Below are 19,986 nucleotides of genomic sequence, written 5' to 3'. Positions count from 1 at the left end.
GAACCTTAGTTGTTCTCATTTTTTTTTTACTCTTTCATCCATTTGTTTAGCTGGCTATTCTGCTCCCTGAGGACCTGTGGGTTTTTATAACTGCTGGGGAGGTGGCCTGCTGGCCGAGGTCAGGGACGATGACAGATGTTCAGGTTCTGAATAAATATATGATGCTTGAATAAAGGTCAACGTGATTGAAGAGACCCTTCTATCTGCCTCTCTAATAAGCATTATATTTTTCTAGAACAAAACAAAATAAAATTAAAGTGCCTAAGTGTTCTTTGAAATTCAGTGTCAGGGTATCTTACCATGACCTAGGAAATGAGATCAGTTTCCTGACAGCACCTAATGACAGACTTAATCCTATCAGCATTATTAGAGCGAATGCAAATGTAAAAGATGTCAAAAGTCGGGCTCACTCGGGCAAGGGGAGAATGGTAAGATAGGGATGATGTGGCTTCAGGCTTCCTGGGTTGCAAGCAAGAAACAACTCTGTTGACTCAAGCCAAAGGTTTCTGACATGCACCTGGCATCTGCGAGGTGGGGGTGGGGGGGTGTCTTACCTTGCCAGCCGGAGGGTGCTCCAGAAAACTCGGGAAACTCCCAGATGGCAGAGGCCTGGCCCGCCTGGGGCAGGTGGGGGACCGGGGCCCACCTCCAGCTCCGGTGGCCGGGACACTCTCCCACCGTCCCCGTTCCCCCGGTGGAATCAGGGGGTGGGGGCAGCCCCTGCAGGCCCCCCTCACCAAGGTGGGTAGGGGATGGAGGCGAGCTGGCAAACACACAGGCGCAGCCGCCCCATGGAAGGAAAGGGGGTGGGCAGGGCAAGCCTCATCCAGTTTTGGGGACAGAGGTAGGGGGTCTGTCCTGACTCAGGAGGCTCTAAGGCACGCAGGGCGGTTCGCGTGTCTTTCACTGCCTGGTCTCTGCCTCTGGACCTGGAAGCGCCCCAGGTGTGAGTATTTTTAAACACCCCAGGTGGTTCTCATTTGCAGCAGGAGTGAGAATCATTGTCTACTTTATTTCCGGTGTGTCCGCTTCCTCTTAACTCAGATTTGCAAATGCCTCGCAGGGCATCTGCCAGGCCATTTTTCCAACTTCCGTTTCTCCTGGATGGATTCTCTCCATAGTTTCTGATTGGAATGCCCTTATTTGTTCGCCCAGAGCTTTCCACCAGCCATGAGCTGTCCTTGGTCCTTGGGTCATTTACTCTCACCCTTTACAGTTTGGATTCGCCAGAAAGAGACTTGGATTCCTCTGCTCTTTGCCACTTCAAGCACATGGCTGGGGTTTGGTGGCCCCAGGGCCCCTCCCAGGCTGCTGGCCAGCCCGTGGGCTAGCTGCTAGCTGGGTGGTCTAATCAGGGGAGAGAGGGGCACTACATGAACCCTTGGGACCCAACCAGCCTGGGGGAGGGCTATGGGCAGGGCAGTGTCCCTTAGGTTGATTTATCTGGTCAGCAAGCACCTATCTCAAGGTGCTTTGGATTTTCTGCTGGAGAAGAGTACATTGTTTTTAAAAGGACACTTGACTCAGAAAATGTACCAAATCGATTCAGCAATTTCCACAAGTAGCACTTAATCAAAAAGCTAAGAGTTGGCCGTATCAGATACAATGTTATACTCTGGCCACTCAGAGTAAACAATTTCTTCTTGTTTAATCAACTAAAAAGAAGCTCTGATTCCTCTCTCAACTTTCTTTTTAGTTTTGGAGGAAGAATAACTGCAGAGGGGGGCAGGGAACTCCTTGAAACGTTGTTGCCAGATTTGGGAACAGACATGTGGAAGTGGTAGGGCTGACACGTTTCTCTGGGCCTGAAGAGTCACCTGGAGTGGGAGTGGGGTGAAGCCAGGCAAGAGTCCGAGTTTCCCTGGTGTCCCCCGACTCCTAGGAGGCCTGCCAGGCCACATCATCTTTCCCTCCAGTCAAGAATACCTATTGTTGGGGGGCCTGGGTAGCCCAGTCAGTTAAGTGTCTGACTTCAGCTCCAGTCCGATCTCCAGGTCCTGGGATGGAGCCCAGCGTCGTGCTCCCTGCTCGGTGGGGAGTCTGCTTCACCTTCTCCCTCTACCTGCTGCTCCCCCTGCACATGCTCTTTCTGTCTCTCTCTAAAATAAATACAATCTTAAAATTAAAAAAAAAAAAAAAAGAGCCTGTTGTTTGCCTCAGCCTCTTCTTGGCACAGAACCCTCACTTTTTTTTGCCAATTGCTCTTCTCTCCACTCTAAACCAGAGTCCAGAGAAAGACTGCCGCGTCATAGGACTCCTGGGTGGCACCTGATTCAAGGTGGGCCCATCAGAGGCCTTCCCTGGCATTCTTTGGACTGGAACTTGGAAGAAAGTTCTGCCCTTCTCGCGCCTTGGACATTAAGTATAAAAATTCAGAACTCTGGGCAGTACAGTGAGTCATACACGGGCAGTATATGGTGAATGCCCATCTACAAGAAATGTATCTGTAATAAAGTCGATCTGCAGAGAGAAATAGACAGAAGATGCGGAGCCCCAGGGACACTGTGGGACACTTAGCTATACCCCATCCTTTCGGCAGCTTGGCTCTTCAGCGTCTCCTTCAATAGGTGAACCGCCCCAGTGTCCTGCCCGTAGTGCACAAGAGCCAGTGTACAGTTATCCTTCCTTCTAGAGCTTCCCCCAAAACTTAGTGGCTTCAAACAACAAATATTTATTATCTCCCTATTTCTGTTGGTCAAGAATTGGGAGTAGCTTAGCTGAGTGGTTCTGGCAAGCTGCAGTCAAGATCCCAGCTGGGGCGACAGCTGTCTGAAGGCTTAGCTGTGACTGTGTCTCGGGAGGACACACTTCTGAGATGGCTTACCCAAATGGCTCCGGTTTGGGCAGAAGGTTTAGTTCCCTGCTGGCCGTCGGCAGGCCTGTTTCATTGGCTGTGGCTAAGAGGCCTCAGTTCCTCGCGAGGACCTCTCCACGGGCTGCTTGGGTGCCCTCACAACATGGTGGCTACCTTCCCCCCGAGTCAGCTACCTGCGGAAGAGCAGGAAGCCGCAGTGCCTTCTACGACATAGTCTCTGAAGCGGCACCTTGTCATTTCTACTTTATTCTGTGCTTTAGAAGGCCTCAGGAGGACAGCTAGGCTCCACACAGGTAACCAACCCGAGCCGAATCCCGTTCTCACTGGCCGCTACCTTCTCCTGGCCTCGGGACTTTTCCGAGGCGTTTCCTCCCTCCACCACCTAAAAGCTGTCCTCGGCGCTGCTCTTTCAGAGGCGCCTCTGATCCTCAGTTCTGTTTTATCCTGGCTCCTCAGCTCTTACACAACTCAGCTCTTATTCCATGTAAAAGGCGGGTCTGCCTTGGCAGGACACCAATCCCTCCCCCATACTGCGGAGACAGAGAATATTTTTAAACCCCAAAATGGGGGCATGGTATGGGAACAGAACATTCAAAATTTGTGCTGCTCCCAAACTCAGGCCCCAGGTTGTTCTAACGACATACTTTCATTTCTTAGGGAGGTACTGGGGAGCCTCGGAAATGCTAGTGACCACGGCTTTCCCTGATGAGCAGCTCCATGAAAGACAAAGGACACATTTGAGAAAGAAGCAGATGGTCAGCCCGCCCTCACCACGGTGACTGGGGTGCTGGGGACCAAGACGGGCAGTGGACATAGTGGCTCAGGAGGCTGTCCAGCAGGGAAGCGGAGGTGGGAGGGCAGGAGCCACACGGGAACAGGAGAACCCATTAGGGCTCTCAGTTGCAAGCAGCACTGACCAGACTGGTGTGAACAATAAAGAATTTAGTGAAAGGACATGGAACAGTCACAGATTTGTGGGAACAATGGCGAACCAGCTTCTGCTTTGGGCAGGAACAGGGAAGGCTCTGTTACCAGAGCCTAAAAATCATGCCACAGACCCAGACACCGCGACGGCCACGGCAGACTCCAGAGACGGCAGCTTGTTACACAAACTCTCCCACAGAGTCTCGCAGAGGCGGAGCGCCGGACCCTGCTGCCGCAGCTGCTGGGATGGACATGCCACTACCCCTCCGTCTCAGCTCCCCAATTCAAAGTCCAGATCCGTCTGATGGGCTGGGTCTAGACCACCAACCTGTGCCCATTGGCGAGGGAGCTGGGAAAGCAAACCTTTTCCGCTTCTGCTGTGGGAGGTGGGCTGCACCTCCTTCCGAGATGCAGAGTGTGGCAGATCTTCAAGCAGGAAGAAGACCTTGATCCTGGCGTCACAGACTCCTTAGAGTCCACGCCAGGTAGTAAGAAATTGAAGGTCTAACATCATTCTGGTAAGAAGTTTGGAGGAAGGGAAAGACAGGCATTAAACTGAGGGAACAGTAAAACCAAACGATATTTTTTTTCCTCTTTCCTTTTTTTCTTTTCTTTTTGGTAAGATTAAGGGGCCTTAATAGTTCCCTAGAGGAGAAGAAACAAGAAAGTCTCTTGATATGACAACTAGCTGGCACTCCAATCCGCATGTGTAGCAGCAAGACAGCAGTGTCTGAGGACAAGAGCACTCTGGGCAAAAGGACAGTGCCTCTGAAACCAAGGAACTGGATGCATCAACAGTGGCTCTTCAAAGGTTTCAGTTGTCTGTTGCCTTTAATTAATCTCTAAACAGAGAACATATCCTTCTATGATTATAATACAGAAATGTCTATGAACAAAATACATAACTTTTTTGATAAATGCCTAGGAAAGGATGGTGTCAGCCAAGTTCATCCAAAGGCGGTAAGTAGCAGCATCTATGTAGCCAGGCCGTGGTCAGTGTTTGGGGACAGAGGTAAATATCCGCAATCCGTGCATCCCTTTGATTTCTTCTTTTAGTGCCTAAGTAAGTAGAAGAGCATCACTGTTTTGCATTTGACATGGATTACAGTAAGTCTCTGTGACTGTGTTTGGCTCCACAGGAGGCTCAACACGTGCTTTGGCTAAGCAGTTTTTCCTTTTTTTTTTTTTTTAATTAGTGTCTAATGAGGCTCAAAAACCAAAAGTTATAGAAAGGTGTGCACTGCTGGGTGTTATTCTGTATGTTGGTAAATTGAACACCAATAAAAATTAATTTATTAGAAAAAAAAAAAAGAAAGGTGTGCACTGAAGTTTCCCTCCCCCCGCCCCCAAACCTGTCCTCCACCACCCCTCATTCCCACCACCATCCACAAATAGAGAAATGGTGTCAATTTCCTGTGTGTCTTTGCAATGATTGAAAAATGCATTTTTAAGCTAATATGAATATAGCTCCACCCTGGTACCTTTTTTTTTATTTAAGATTTTCTTTATTTATGAGAGACCTAGAGAGAGAGTGAGAGAGGCAGAGGGAGAGGCAGAGGCAGAAGCAGGCTCCCTGCAGGGAGCTCAATGATGGCTTGATCCTAGGACCCGGGGATCACAACCTGAGCTGAAGGCAGACGCTCAACCACTGAGCCACCCAGGTGTCCCACCCTGCTACCTTTTAGGAACACAAATGGTAGTATTTTTAAACACACTGTTCTATACTCCCCCTTGTCCACTAGCCACTGGATATCTTCATTGTGTACTGCTCTTGGACTTACCAATTTGCCTGATATTTAGGTAGCTGTGTCTGTCTGGTGCAGCCTGATTGGTCCAGGGGTGACATGGGACCCAAACTGGGCCAATCAGAATCTCGATTGGGATTTTTCTGGGTGGAGCCTTGTCTCGGGTTATTTTACTTGAACAATGTCAGTTGGAGGTGGCTGAGGGCCATATTTTCCAATAAAAAGAGAAAGCCCATCTCCAGTAGGAGATAGTAAGGCCAACACACAGAAACTAAAAGCTCAGAGAGGTGGAGAGAGAGAGCATGAAAAAGAGCAAGCAGATGAACTTGTTTAAGACCCTAGGGACGTCTGTCTGGATGGCTCAGTGGTTATCCCAGGCTCCTGGAATCAAGTTCTGCATTGAGCTCCCTACAGGGAGCCTACTTTTCCTTCTGCCTTTGCCTCTGCCTCTGTGTCTCTCATGAATAAATAAAATCTTAAAAAAAAAACAAAACCAAAAAACAACCCTGAATCTAGATATACCAGAAACCAGATAATTCTGGCGATTTATTCTGTTTGCATTTGCTACTTTACAACAAAAAATATCCCTAACGTGTGGTCAGGTTTATAGGGAGAAGAATCCCTAGAGAAAATCTAGTCCTATCCCTTTCTTTGATAAAAAGAAATAGAATTTGTCCTGTGTCCAAACTCAGCAAGCGAGGAACAGAATTAGGACCTGAACCTGATATTGTGGCTACTTCTCGTTTCCCTTGGGCTCCTGTCCAGCCCCGAAGCAGGAGCTGCTGTGTGCTGGGAGCCAATGACATGCACCACCCCCTTCCACACTCACCAACTCACCAACGCCCCTCAACTCTGCAGACAACAGAAATGCCCCGAGGGGCATGGGGGAAGACTCCTGTCCTCACCTTGGGGAGGGAACGTAGCTGGGCCACAAGCTCTCTGCTTTCTGCAGGCACAGAATGCCCCCTAAAGGCTGTCCCTGTCCCCATGTTTAGGCTGTCACCTGGGGCACAATCCTTAAAGCCTCCTTGGCTAGCGTGGGCCCAGGCACACCTTCACATGGAAGGCCTTGAGCCCTCATGCCCTGGGCACTGAGACCTCCCAATGCCTTCTAGCAGCTCTCTTGCAGGCTTCTGAGACGAGGTCAACATATCTCCCCGCTACAGAGGGCCTTACAGATCACTGGACTAGGGGCACTTGGGTAGCTCGGTTGGTTAAGCATCTGTCTTCAGCTCAGGTCATGATCCCCAGGTCCTGGGATTGAGCCCCACGTCAGGCTCTCTGCTCAGAGAGGAGCCTGCTTCTCCCTCTCCCTCTGCCTGCTGCTCCCCCTGCTTGTGCTCGCTGTCTCTCTCTCTCTCTCTCTCTCTCTCTCTCTGTCAAATATAAATAAATAAATAAATAAATAAATAAATAAATAAATAAATAAATAAATAAATAAAAATCTTTAAAAGAAAAAAAAAGATCAAGCAGGCAAGCAGGTAATTTCACAGCTGACATCCTGGTAGGGAAGTGACTGGGCCATAGCCCCACAGTTTGTAAGATGTAGTTTGGGTAAACATTTCTCAGTGCCTGCTACTGTGCTGGGGTCACAGATACAAAAGGCATGGGAAAAGGATGGAAGAGGTAAAGGGAAGTAAAACAAGGGCCCCCAAAATGGGCAAGGGAGATAGTGATAGGCGCTGCCAGTCCACAAGCACGCAGATGTTGCTGTGCATGTTCACGGGAGGGAGATTGCATTGACACTGGCCCTTCATGGAGGAGGCAAACCAGGAGCTGGACAGTTGGGAGTGGGACAGGCAGAGGGACCAAGAAGTGGGTCCAGGAGGGAAGTCCGGGAACCTGGCCCAATTCACCAGGGGAAGCCTGGCTGTGAATCAGGAGCAGGCCACAGAGAAGAGGGTGGGTCTGGACTCCCCCAGGCACCAGGGCATCTGCTGTGGGGCTCCAGGCAGGGGAGATATGGGTGGAGGCACCTTCAGGGACAGGTGAATGGGCAACACACAAGAAGGAGGCTGAGAAGGGGAGAGGGCACCTGCTGTGGCCAAAATGCCTTCCACATGCATCACAAGGCCAGACACGTGTGGCCAGACATCTCATGCGATCTTTGCCAATAAGGACACGGAGGCTTGGATCCCACTGTGCAGCAGACAGCCAAGAAGGAACAGGCCTCGTCTAACACAAAAGGGAACTCAGTGCTCATTTCTCTCCCTGTGGCTGTTTCCCAGGGCAGGAAAAGGCTGGGTGGCATCCCTGGGGCCTGGCCCAAAGTCAATACTGGTGACTATTCCAGAGGAGAAGGCTGATGAGCCCCAGATGCTGAAAGAGTCTAGGCCACAGGTCGGCAGGGTCCCTGAAGAATGGCACATTTCTGCTGAGGGTGGGGCAGGTGTGAGTCGTGATAGCAGGGACACCTTGTCCCCAGGGAATCAGGCAGGGAGATCGTAAGTGGATTCTGGGATCAGATGGACCACGTGGCCTCTCAAGGGCATTTTGGGCCTGAGAGTCTTGATTCTATTAGGGTGACAAAGCAAGACCAACGGGGAAAGCTTCACCCCAGCCCAGGACCACCAGGCCCCCCACCCAATAGCTGGGGCATCCAGAGCATCCCAGCAGATCCTCCAGTGCCACCATCACTTCCTCCCGAATAAGCTGCTGACTCAGCACCCATGGAACAGAAGCTGGGGAGTGCGGAGTCTGCTCACCTCTCTTCCACTCCACTTTTAGGTCAGACTCCTCCTCCCTGAGTGCCCATCAAAACCCTCATTTCTAACACCTCTAATAGATGGGCGGCTAACTCCAGGTCGAGCTTAGCCCCCTGCTGGCCAACTGACTTGCTTTCAAAGACATTTCATTCTGTTCCTCCCACAGATTCCCACACAGCCAACACCTGCAAATGTGATCATCTGAAAATGCCCAGGAGTCCAAGAGTACCTTGATATGTGTGCACTGGAGCCCTAGCAGCTTGCTGTGGCTGCCCAGGGCCTCCGCACAGGCTGAGGGTCAGGCTCTGGCTCAGTGGGCATCTGGCTGTGGAACCACATGGCCTGCTAACAGCTTGAGTGAGCAATAAGCAGTGCTTGGGTGGGCAAAGCGGCTACTATAGTGACCTGAGTTTTAAAAGGACACCAGTGCCAGCAGGTGAATTCTCTGAAATGGGAGGGCTTTCAGCTACCAAACATTTCCTTTATCTGTGAGCCAATAATCAAACGAGGCCAGTTCTCCTTACTGTCTACAAACTCTCAAAGACTGGTTGGGCTTCTGTATGTGCCAGCTCCCTTGTGAGGTGTAGGCAACACAGCAGTGTACAAAACACACCCAGGGCTGGCCTGCATGGAGCTAGCTTCCTAGCACAGTGCAGACCAGCGTGCAGGGCTCTCCCACTAGGATGGTACCAGGAAAGTCCATATTCTACGGGGGTCCAGAGGAAGCCTTGAGCCCATGATGATATAGGGGACATTCCCTCAAACCGAGGGAACAGCTGCGTTCCCCCTCAGACACGGCATGGGCTCCACCCAATGCTGTGGACAAAGATGATGATGGTGATGGCCGCTGATGTTTACTGACAGCTTACAAGGTGGCAGGCCGTGTTCTCAGTGCCACATGTGTACTTTACCACTAATTTTCAAAACAGCCCTCTGAGGTGAGTCCTGTTTCTCTCCCCAGTGACAGATTAAAAAACTGAGGCACAGGCACACAGGGTTGATTAAGTTGCCCAAGTTTCTACGGCTAGAAAGTAGCAGAGTCCACGTGTGTGATGTGGGCAGACAGACTCTAGAACCTGCCTCCTTCCCCACTTGTAACAGTGGCTTCAGGCCAAGGGATGCACTCAAAATAACAGTGCCCCTAGGAGTCCAGGCACACCAGACAGCCTGAGTAATTTTGAGGCCAGTCAGGTCTTCCCTGTCTTGCCTTGGCTCCTACCTCTGAGATCACGTGGGACTACAAGCACTTTTGGGAAAGCAAAGTAGCCATTCCACCCCAGACCTCCCGGCAGACCAGCAGCACACCATATGGCCATAGATGTCCACATCCAAGCCAAAGACTGGGCTCTGTGAAGAATCCAAAGATGGATTCAAAAGGGAACAGCCCACAAAGGGATGACAGGGCCAAGGGACAGACAGCAGGGACATAACTATTTGGGACGCAAGGCAGAAAATGCTGCAGTCAGAGGGTGCAGGGACATTCAATCCCTGCCAGGCAGGTGGGGGGCGGGGCAGCGTTTGAGCTGGGTGCTGAAAAAGAGGAAGGGAACCCAGGCAGGAGGTCTGATCTGGACAAAGGTCCAGATGCACAGACAGAAAAACAAGCAGGGGCCAAAGGAGGGTTCATTCAGAGAAGGGTGGAGGCCTGGAATAGCTCTGGGACACTGGAACCGGATATACACAGGGCCACAGAGGGGTTCTCATGACCAGAGCTGTGTTGCACAAAAATTAAACTAGTTCACAATGTGCAAGACTTTCCAGAATGGTGTCAGATGCCCCTGCTGCAGGGGGTGGCTCTGCAGATGCAGGCCAGGGGTCAAGGCTGGTATAAATTCCAAGTAAAATAAGCATAGATCATGAATAAGCTGGACCTAGCCTGGTTAAATCTGATGTTCTGGGCCCCAAATGTCCTGTCACTGGGTCTGGGGCAGCTGGAGGAATTTTCAATCATGCCATACCCAGCTGCAAAGCAGTCCAAAGAGATGCTAAAAAAAAATCTTTAAATCTACAAAAACATCTATTTTTTAGTACGTGTATGTTTACAAATATGTAAGGCAAACATTGGTAGCATTACATAAAGAAATATATAAGGAAATGTAAAATAACCATTGGGTAGTTTGTTTTCAGTTCTGAATAAAATTCCTATTTGCCCACCATCTGATTCCAGATAGTTCCAGATTACATTTTGCTCACGTCCTGAATGCTGTCTGCATGAGTGTGGTATTGCATTACTCTTTCCTAGGACTGACAATTAAAAGCCCTCCCTGCTCCTCAGGCCCTCTCAAGATACTGGAGCCCAGCAGCAGCTTCTACTGACCTGATTGACCATTTGATGCTGTTGGACGGTTCTTTTCTCCTTAAACTCTTCTGACTCGATCTGGATTTCATACATCGCCCCACAGCCTCCTGAAATAACAGGACTTGAAAGTCTTTCAGTTATTAACTTACAGCGGCCACAATCCCATAGATCCTCAAAGTATCATACAATCCAAAGTAGGTATGAATATTCTTATTTATTTATTTATTTTTTAAATATTCTTATTTGGGAAAGTTGCTAAAACTCTCAAGGCTTGCAATCCGACCACACACCCCCTACAGGCTGTCTTGATCCAAAATGTGCTCTTCCTTTTCCAAGGCAGTTGCCCTACCCAGGAGTATTACTTGTGGACTATGTAACATAAGGCACAAGGCATGGAAAGCCTAGGAAATGTAGGTTTGCCTCATATTTGTTTAGTAGGCCAACAAACTATGGAATTCCATGGAAGAGGAATGGGAGAGGCCGAGTTTTAGGGTTCAACCTGCCAAAGGACCAGCGATCAATATTTTTAAAAATGCAAAAATTGGGATGCCTGGGTGGCTCAGCGGTTGGCTTGCCTTTGGCTCAGGTTGTGGTCCCAGTCGGGTCCCACATCGGGCTCTCTGCATGGAGCCTGCTTCTCCCTCTGTCTCTGTCTCTCTCTCGCTCTATTATGAATAAATAAATAACATCTTTAAAAATAAAATAAAATAAAAATGAAAAATACAACAAAGCTTGGTTTAAAAAAAAACTGCATAATACTAATGGAAAGAAGAGAAAAGAATGGGCGCATGAGAGAGACAGGGACACAGCAGTATGGTGGCAGCTGCAGACATGCTGGTCACTGAGCTGTAGTCATCAAGCTCTCCTTAGCCCTTCCTGGTCTGGGAGCAGCCCTCAGGGTCTCATCTTGGGTTTCCTCGGGGAGGGAGCAGCTTTTTGGCCAAGTTGTCCAGGCAGAGCCTATGGTGGACACATCCACCCCCTGCCCAAACTTTGTCTCCACGTGGCTGGAAAGCTAGTGCTGATGACTGATGGAAGGGTGCTGCCCTAGCGTGAAGCAGTGTGGGCAAGAAGGAACATGTCCCCAGGGCTGGTAGCACCCAGCTAGTTTCTGAGATGTGCAATTTACTCAGCAGGTTTTATGTGCACTAGGGATCCGAGCTTTGGTTAACCAAGCTTCCTGGCCTTGATTCCCTTTCCACACTCCATTCAGGGCGAGGCAGGGGCAGCCCGAAGGCCACGTTCTAGCTCTGGCTGACCTGGGCCTGGGGCAGCTATAGGACTCCTAACGTCAAGGCCTTAGCACCACCCTAGAACACCCCAGAGGGCTTGCCTGACCTCCCATACCAGTGGATCTTTGGATGGATTAATTTGTCTGTAGTTTCAATTTTTTTTTTAAATTTATTTATTCATAGAGATGCAGAGAGAGAGAGAGAGAGAGAGAGAGAGAGAGAGGCAGAGACACAGGCAGAGGGAGAAGCAGGCTCCATGCAGGGAGCCTGACATGGGACTCGATCCAGGGTCTCCAGGATCATGCCCTGGGCTGCAGACAGGGCTAAACCGCTGTGCCACCGGGGCTGCCCTTGTCTGTAGTTTCAAATAAAAAGTACTTTTTTAGACTTTCTCCTGATGCTTGTAGATGTTATGTTCTCAGAGAAGCCAGGGAGCCCTCGTGGCAAAGACATGTCTGGGTCTGGAGAGATGCAGTTAGATGCCCACCTTCCTGCTAAGCTGTTCTACATGTGTGTCTGGACAAAGGCCTTGTCCTCCTGGCCTGGGTGCAGAACTCGCCTCCCCAGCCTCTTCCTAACACGCAGCCCCCCCATGGACTTCTGAGGTGCCTGGGGCTGGTAACTGGACTCAGCAGAGTCTGCCTGCGTCCCCCTGTGTCCTGGTGCTGGTTCCACTTCTGCTACCTCCTCCCTGTGAGGGGCTGGGTTCTTTGGCCTTTTTGGGCTCAGCTTCTCGTGAGGAAAGGAAGAAAGTTACTTTCAAAAGGATAAAATCCTTCTGGGGTCAGCTCCAGCTCTAACATTCTAGGGTGTCAGAAGAATGTGGAGAAACTAATGTTCATCTCCAAGTCAAATTAAAGACTCGGGACCTGAACCTCAGGGTGAGAGGGATCATCGGAATTGCGCCGGGCTAGCGACCATAAGTCCTCCCAGCCGGGCCATATCCCCACACACAGTTTCCCTCTAATGCTTCCACATCCACCTCCCTGCCATCAGCTGGGAGAGGCCATATTCCATCTGTCCAAAAGCCACACGTACTGAGAAGTCGCTGATGGCGAGTTGGCTCTGTCTAGCCCCCTGCCCTCTCCCCCAGCAGAGGGCCCAATCCCACCAAACTCCGTGGGAAGGAGAGAAAAACCTCACCTGAAATGTCAGTGACTTTGATAGCTGCAGCCCCAGGAAACTTTTCTTTGAGAATCCGGGTCACTTTGAGCTCCCCCTCAGTCTGCGAGGCAAACATCCGCTGGGCACAGTGGACAAGAGGAGGCTGCCACAGAACAGAGAAGAGTCATGGCGGGGCAAGATGATGGCGCCCCCAGGCCCCACCTGCCTTTGCCCCCCTCCCCCCCCAGGGCCCAGCCCGCGCCTCCAGCGTGACCATGGGCTGTATCAGAGGGACTGCGTGGCATCGAATGTCTGCTGAAGCTCCCCAGGACACAGAACAAACGTTTTGGGGAGTAAATGGAGCCGAGAAGTGCAATGACTTCTGTAAATGACTCAACTTTGACTCCAGAGACAAGACAAACTTAAGAGACCTTGAACTCCTCAGGATACTGCTGTGAGAGATACACCATGACGTCAGCTTTAGAGGTGAAGAAACGAGGGAGGGGGGCATGAAGGCAAGTGCTAGGATGGGTCCATCAGTGAGATGCAGAGCTAGAGGCTGGCCAGGGCGCCTCAGACGCATCTCCCCAGGCCAGCGTGACCAAGCCCACACCTGGCTGAGACCAAATGCGGCCTATCCTGTCAGCCTGATGAACATTTCACACCCTCCAGTGGGATGTGGCCTTGTGGCCTGTTGCTCACTAAGCCAGGTGCACTTTGCGATCTGTACTAACTCTTATTGGGAAGAAGCAACAAAATGCTATTAAATGACCTAAAGGAGAAACATTTTTAGGTTATTTACCTTTGGCAACAGCACTCACCCTGCCCCTTGGGGGATACCACAGGGAGCCAGTGCTTCCGATGGGAACATGTCTCAACTCTTATGGTAGAAAGAACAAAAAACCGGGCCTGCAGCCCCTTGGCTGGGTTGAGCAGATGCTGAAAGGGAGACTGAACAGAGAGCATGGCAGGTCTTGAATGCCAGGCTAAAGGTTATGGAGTTTGAGGCCTCTTGGTGCCAAAGTAACCTGCACAAAACAGTGTCTTTAGAAGCTAGTCAGGAAAGATGCCCAGGTATTACAAAGGGAGCAGCACAGGGCCTGAGACTGGAGGGGGATGGCAGGTGGGAGACACAAGTGCTATATATCTGATGCTGGTCCTGAAAGCACCATCCCTTCACCCTTCAGTCCCGTCCTCGGGCCTTTCCTGATGGAAACACAGCAGGGTCCTGTGTTAGATCTCAAAGGACCTTTTTCTTCTTCTTTTAAGTAGGCTCCACACCCACCGCAGAGCCTAACACAGGGCTTGAACTCATCACCCTGAGATCAAGAGTCAGGCTCTTAACTGACTGAGCAACCCAGGTGCCCCTCGAAGCGCCATCTTTAAAATGATTTGTGCACTGGCTTATTCACCAGCTGGTTTCGAAGGTTCAGACTGCATCTATCCTCTTACTGCAGCCTCCCAAAGCTGGGCCAGGACAGGCCCTCCAGGAGACTTGGGTGAAGGATGGATGAAAGAATGAACGAATGAATGAGCAGAATGTGCACCTCATTCAGCCACGCCCCCTGGCACCTGCAAAGAAGTCTCAGGTCTAGCAGGCGGTTGCAGTGCAGGTCAGAAGAAAGATCTGGAATGAGACTGAGACTGAATGCTGTGTGGAAGGACAGTAACTTGATGTTGTGGGCCTGGCTAAGATTGGGCTGGAGGAGGAGGAGGGGATGGAGCCTCTCTGGAGGACAGAGACTTGGGGGAGGAGCAAGGGCGGAGGGTAACCAGGTAGCAGGAGCAGTAACCACTAAGGGGCGAGGGTGCTTAGCGCTGCTGACTCCTTGGGAGGTCGTCCCTCCGTTTGTGCTAATTTGGAGGCAGCGGCCTTTACCCGAGGAAGCTACTGCCAAACTCCTAAATGCTGACTGTCCACTCTGAAAGTTGTCAGCTCTTTATACTTGGCGGAGGCAGGTTCAAGAGCAGCCGGAGAGAAGTAAGAAGGTGAGAGCAAGTGGAAGAAGTGAGGAGAGGGGGAGTCAGAGACGGAGAGAAAACGAGGAGAGCGCGCGGTGAGTGCCCTCTGCTGGGCGTCGACGCCGGGCGAGTGGGACTCCGAGAAGGTTAAGGTCGCAGAGGCCGGGAGGACTTGCCCGAAGCCCGGAGCCCCCGCCCGCCGCGGCTCCCACGCCAGGACTCGGGGTGACCGCGGGGTCTCCGGCGCCGTGCGTCGACACCGCTTGCTCCGCGCCCGCCGGACCGCGACGGTTTCTGTCCGTCCCCCTCGCCCCCCCAGACCCCGACCCCCGACCCCCCCCCCCCCGCCCCGGCTCGGAGCTCCGCCAGCGCGCGCAGGGCCCTGACGTTTCTCCGCTGCCCGGGCCCGGGCCCCCTCCCCTGCAGGGCCGAACCGACCAGGAGTGGACGGGAGGGAGGGCCGGCCCCGGGCCCTGCGCCGCGCTCTCCGGGAGCCCGGCCCCGAGGCCCCGCCGCGCCTCCCGCCCGGGAGCTGCAGCCCGGCCCGCCCGCGCTCACCCCGCGGATCCCGCGGAGCAGCGGCGCCGCCGCGGCCGGGCTCCACGCCGCCATGCCCGGCCGACGCGGCCCGCCGCCCGAGGTCGCCGCGTCCCCCGAGAGGCGCGGGGCCGGGGCCCGGGAGCCGCCGCGGGCGAGGCCGCCCCCTGCCGCCCGGAGGCCGCGAGCCGCCCGGGCCCGGCCCGGCCCTCGCCGCGGGGGTGCCTGCGCGGAACCTGCTGCTCGGCGAGCTCCAGGCCCTTCCCGGCGCGGAGACCCTCCGGACGCCGGGCGGCCGCTCCAGCAGCCCGCCCTTCTTGCCCAGCCCGCAGACGCCGAGGTTCTCGCACTGCCCCTCGCGCCCGAGGTAGGAAGCTCCCTTCCCATCCCCACCGCCCGCAACCTGGCTTCCGAACTGGGGAGTGTGGGTTTCTCCCTCCAGAACAGGGGAGGCGTGGAGGGACAGGAAGCAGCGGCGTCGTTCTCAGGTTTGCGTTTTAGAAAGATCGAACGGGCTCCTGCGAAGAGGAGGGGCTGTGGGGGGGACTGACATTGGAGACGGGGACAGAAGTTCTGAGGCTACCACGAAGGTCTGGGTGAGATCTGAAGCCTCCAGAGAGCTGGGGCAGCAGGATGGGGGACTGGGGTTGGATACTTGGGAGGGGAAGGGACTGGAGTGAATGGATCGGGTGGCCAGGGTGAGAAAGGAGCCTGGCTTGGACAGTGCGGTGGGTGAAGGGGACCGACAAACTCAGATTTTGGTTTTTGGTGGGGGGTTTGTTGTTGTTGTTGTTGTTAAGATTTTATATATTTATTCACGAGAGACACAGAGAGAGGCAGAGACACAGGCAGAGGGAGAAGCAGGCCCGATGTGGGACTCGATCCCAGGACCCCGGGATCAAGGCCTGAGTGGAAGGCAGATGCTCAACCGCTGAGCCACCCAGGTGCCCCGACAGACTCAGGTTTGGATGTGCCTGGGTTTAAGGTCCCTGCAGGAGGACATGGCCCAGCAGAAAAGTAGGCTGGAGCCACCCACCTTGGAGTCCTTGCCAATGTAGTGGAAGCTGCCTCCTTCAGGACGGGTAAGATTATCCAGCAAACCTGCCCCACCTCTAGAGTAATTCAGACAGACGTCAGAGCCAAAACCGGACCAAGCCCTTTCTCTCACTAGCAGTGTATTTTTGCGGCATGGGGTCGGGTATGCCACGCAGGCCTCACCAGTACTTGTCCAGCCTACGCCCAAGTTCACGGCGTTGCATTTGGAGAAGTGGGACAGACCGACAGTTGCTCTTGAAAGTGATCACCTGAATCCATGCTTAATTCATTCCAGTATTAATGGAGTGACTTGTGTTTGGGGTCTCATAATTTCTCCTTTGGATTACTCCAACGACTTCTCTTACATCTTTTGCTTGATTTCTTAAACATCAGAGTTGGTGTGGGATTAGAGGTAACTTGCTGACTTTAAATTTTTCTTCACTGTTGCAATTAAAACTACCACAAATATTTTTTCCCCCGGGTTGTGTAGCGAACCCCCTTTGCTCCTCAGACCACGTGGCTCAGATGAGGTCGACCTATCCCCAGCTTCAGGAGTGGTCACATGACCCGGGGCTGGCCAATCAGACACGGATTGGTTTGGGTTGGTCACATGATCCGAGCCAACCCATTGAGAGCTGGTCTAGAGACAAAACTAGAGATGGCCCTTTACCTCCGAGCTGCTAAACTGTTAGAGAGCCTACTGCTGGCTGCCGTCTTTACAATCGTGCATGGCACCCAGTTTGTAAATGGAGTAGATACAGGAGAAGGAGCTAGAGACAGATGTTTGACACTGTGTGTCAAGTGGTGCCAGAAACGAGCACTAAAGTCGTTTCAGTTGGTTGGGTTTGTCACTTGTAAGAGACCTACGTTAGGCTCACTGATTTGTATTTGCAAGAATTCCCCTTTATTGAAAATCAGTACTTTTGCTTATCCTCAACCTTCCTCTTCCTCCTAATTTCACTATTGCTCACATTGTTAGGGGTATTTTGGACCATTGGTCTTGCCCTAGGATCGTCCCCTTTGCATCTCTACACTGCTGTCAGAGCCGTCTGAGGTGAAAACCTGTCCATTGCTTGCTTATCTAAAATCCTTCTGACCCTCCATCACCCACTGGCAAAAACCTAAGTTCTTTGATATGATTTAACCCCTACCTCCCTGTCCAACTGAAATCCACCCTTCAGTAATACTGGACAGCTGGTCCCTCCCTGTACAAGCTATGCTACAAGCTTGCTTATGCCATGACCCGTCTTATAAGAAACTTCAAGCCTTGTCTTCTCCAGGCAGCCACCTCTGATTGCCCCACAGTAAACACAAGAGCTCACAACTTGTGCATTACATTTATTGCACATGTGGCCCTTCAGAGCTACCAATTTATGTAGGAGTGTTTTTCCCAGTGGTTCCATAGTTCCACCACAGGGTCTTGATTCTGTCCGCTTTGTCAGCTGCCCAGCGTGGCATGAACAAAGAGTGCACACACTAGGATTACCAAACAGAGCTGACAGTGATTTAGCCACCCTAGCTCCGTAGTGTGAATTTGAACCTTTTTAGGAAAGGATTTGCAGAATAGTCTCACCAATCTTGGGCTTCCATATTTATTCTAACTTAACATAAAAAGTTACCTCAAGTTACCCTTAGATGATAGAAGCAAATAAAGGGCCAATTTTACTTTTTTATTATTATTTTTTAAAAGGCCAATTTTACTTTATGATTAAAAGTGTCATAGCTTTAGTCCCAGGATATGGGTCTATTCTGCATTTTATCCTTTTTGCCCTAAACTTGAGATTCTCTTATCTTTTATCTTATATTGGTTCATAGTCACTCCCAGCTTTCATACTTATATTTACATCTGAGCTAATCACAGAAAAACTCCTTTAGGAGGATCTTTTTGGATACTTTTTTTTTTTTTTTTTTTACCTCATAGGTATGCTTATAGTCATTTTTCTAGACCCTCCTAGCACACCTGAGCACATGGAATTTTTACAGATGCATCCCCGAGGAACTAACTGGTCTCACTATGAACTCGCTATGTGAAGTCAGAGCATTTGTGCCACCTTCTGAAAAACACTGAAAAATTCTTAACATACCTCTCAGTTCCTGCCCCCTTCCTAGGTGGCTGTAAGGATTAACCTGCTGAAGACTCCGCTAACAGGTAGGTTTCCCTAAAGAAGGGTATTCAAAGCGCTCATCAGGCACAAGAAAAGAGGTGGGCCAGAATCTGAATCAATAATCGACTTCCTTCACTTTGCAAATATGCTACAAAAAATGTCAGTTGGGTTAAAACAGTGTGCCCAGAATCTTACATGCTAATGAAAACTCCCTTATCTTTTCACAGAGCAGGAACAAAAAAGTCAGAGCAGGAGCCAGTCCAAACTTTTGGCACATCCAGCATCAATTTTGCTGTGAACTCTAAACCTCCAAGTAAAATCCAGAAAACCCCAGCCTCTCTGGCAGCCAGGACAGAGGTATATGACCAAGGATCTACCAAATTTGAGGCGCCCATGTTTTGTTTCTTTTTAAAAATTTGGCACCCATGTTCAGTTTTTATTAGGAAGACACAGCAAAGGAAGACAGTTTTAGGTAAATTTTTAAATTCTAGTCAGGACTGATGCATCTAGTTTTGAGGCCCTGGCCCAGAGACTGACATCTAGTGGCCAGCAATAATGGTGCAGGCTGTAGTGTCCATTCCAAGCCCTTCAGCAAGGAGTTATTAGCTAGAGGGCCCGAGACACGGTTTAGGCATCGTTCTGGCTGTGTAGCTTTGAAGCCTGACTCTCGCACTCCCAAAGATTATTTGGGCTATTCTACTACTCATTTATAAAGTTTAAAATAACTTTCAGGGCAGCCTCGGTGGCTCAGCGGTTTAGCACTGACTTCAGCCCAGGGTGTGATCCTGGAGACTCAGGATCAAGTCCCATGTCAGGCTCCCTGCATGGAGCCTGCTTCTCCCTCTGCCTCTATCTCTGACTCTCTCTCTCTGTATGTGTGTCTCATGAATAAATAAAATCTTTTAAAAAATATATAAAAAAATAACTTTCAAACTTAGCCATTGGACAACCTTATGTTTTTGTGAGTGACTTTAATCCTATCGAAATATTACCAAAATCCAAAACTGATCAAGAGTTTATTTGTATCTTATACAAAACAGGAGTATTAACCCACATTATTTAGCCACATTAACTTCTAAACTTTAATCAAAAGGTCAAAACAATTCTAGCATTGCTATCTTGTTTATTCATAAGAGACACAGGCAGAGGGAGAAGCAGGCTTCATGCAGGAAGACCGATGCGGGACTCCATCCCAGGACTCCAGGATCACGTCCTGGGCCTGAAGGCAGGCGCCAAACCCCCTGAGCCACCCAGGGACCCCTAGCATTGCTATTTTGAATTAAAATGGGGCACCTGTGATTTGGGCCTCTAAAATTAGTATTTCTCCTACTGTAATAAAAACTGGCTGATTGGGGTGGGTGATGTCTTCTAGATATGCTGAGCGCTCAGTTCAAGGTCAGAAAATCTTGAGTCCATTCTCCCCTCTTCCCTTTTCTCAATCTCACAACTAGGAATATGCAAAAGAGGTCAGCTTGGTTAGTGCAGGAAGAGATTATGAATTTGTCTGGGATGGGTTTTAGCCA

The 19,986-nt window shown here is 50.9% G+C and overlaps 1 protein-coding gene across 1 annotated transcript; it reads right to left on the bottom strand.

The window, feature by feature from the left end:
• Positions 1-4,537: 4,537 nt before the first annotated feature.
• On the bottom strand, positions 4,538-15,465 carry BOLA3 (bolA family member 3). Its single transcript, XM_055312656.1, has 4 exons — positions 15,345-15,465; positions 12,864-12,987; positions 10,507-10,595; positions 4,538-4,798 (listed from the first exon to the last, which is right to left on the bottom strand). Exons 1-4 carry the CDS (start codon positions 15,396-15,398, stop codon positions 4,733-4,735), a joined length of 333 nt encoding a protein of 110 aa, XP_055168631.1. The 5' UTR covers positions 15,399-15,465; the 3' UTR covers positions 4,538-4,732.
• Positions 15,466-19,986: the final 4,521 nt, after the last annotated feature.

This window comes from Nyctereutes procyonoides, unplaced genomic scaffold (genome assembly GCF_905146905.1).
Source record: "Nyctereutes procyonoides isolate TBG_1078 unplaced genomic scaffold, NYPRO_anot_genome, whole genome shotgun sequence".
Taxonomy (NCBI): Eukaryota; Metazoa; Chordata; class Mammalia; order Carnivora; family Canidae; genus Nyctereutes; species Nyctereutes procyonoides.
This window is presented reverse-complemented; position numbering and strand designations above follow the sequence as displayed.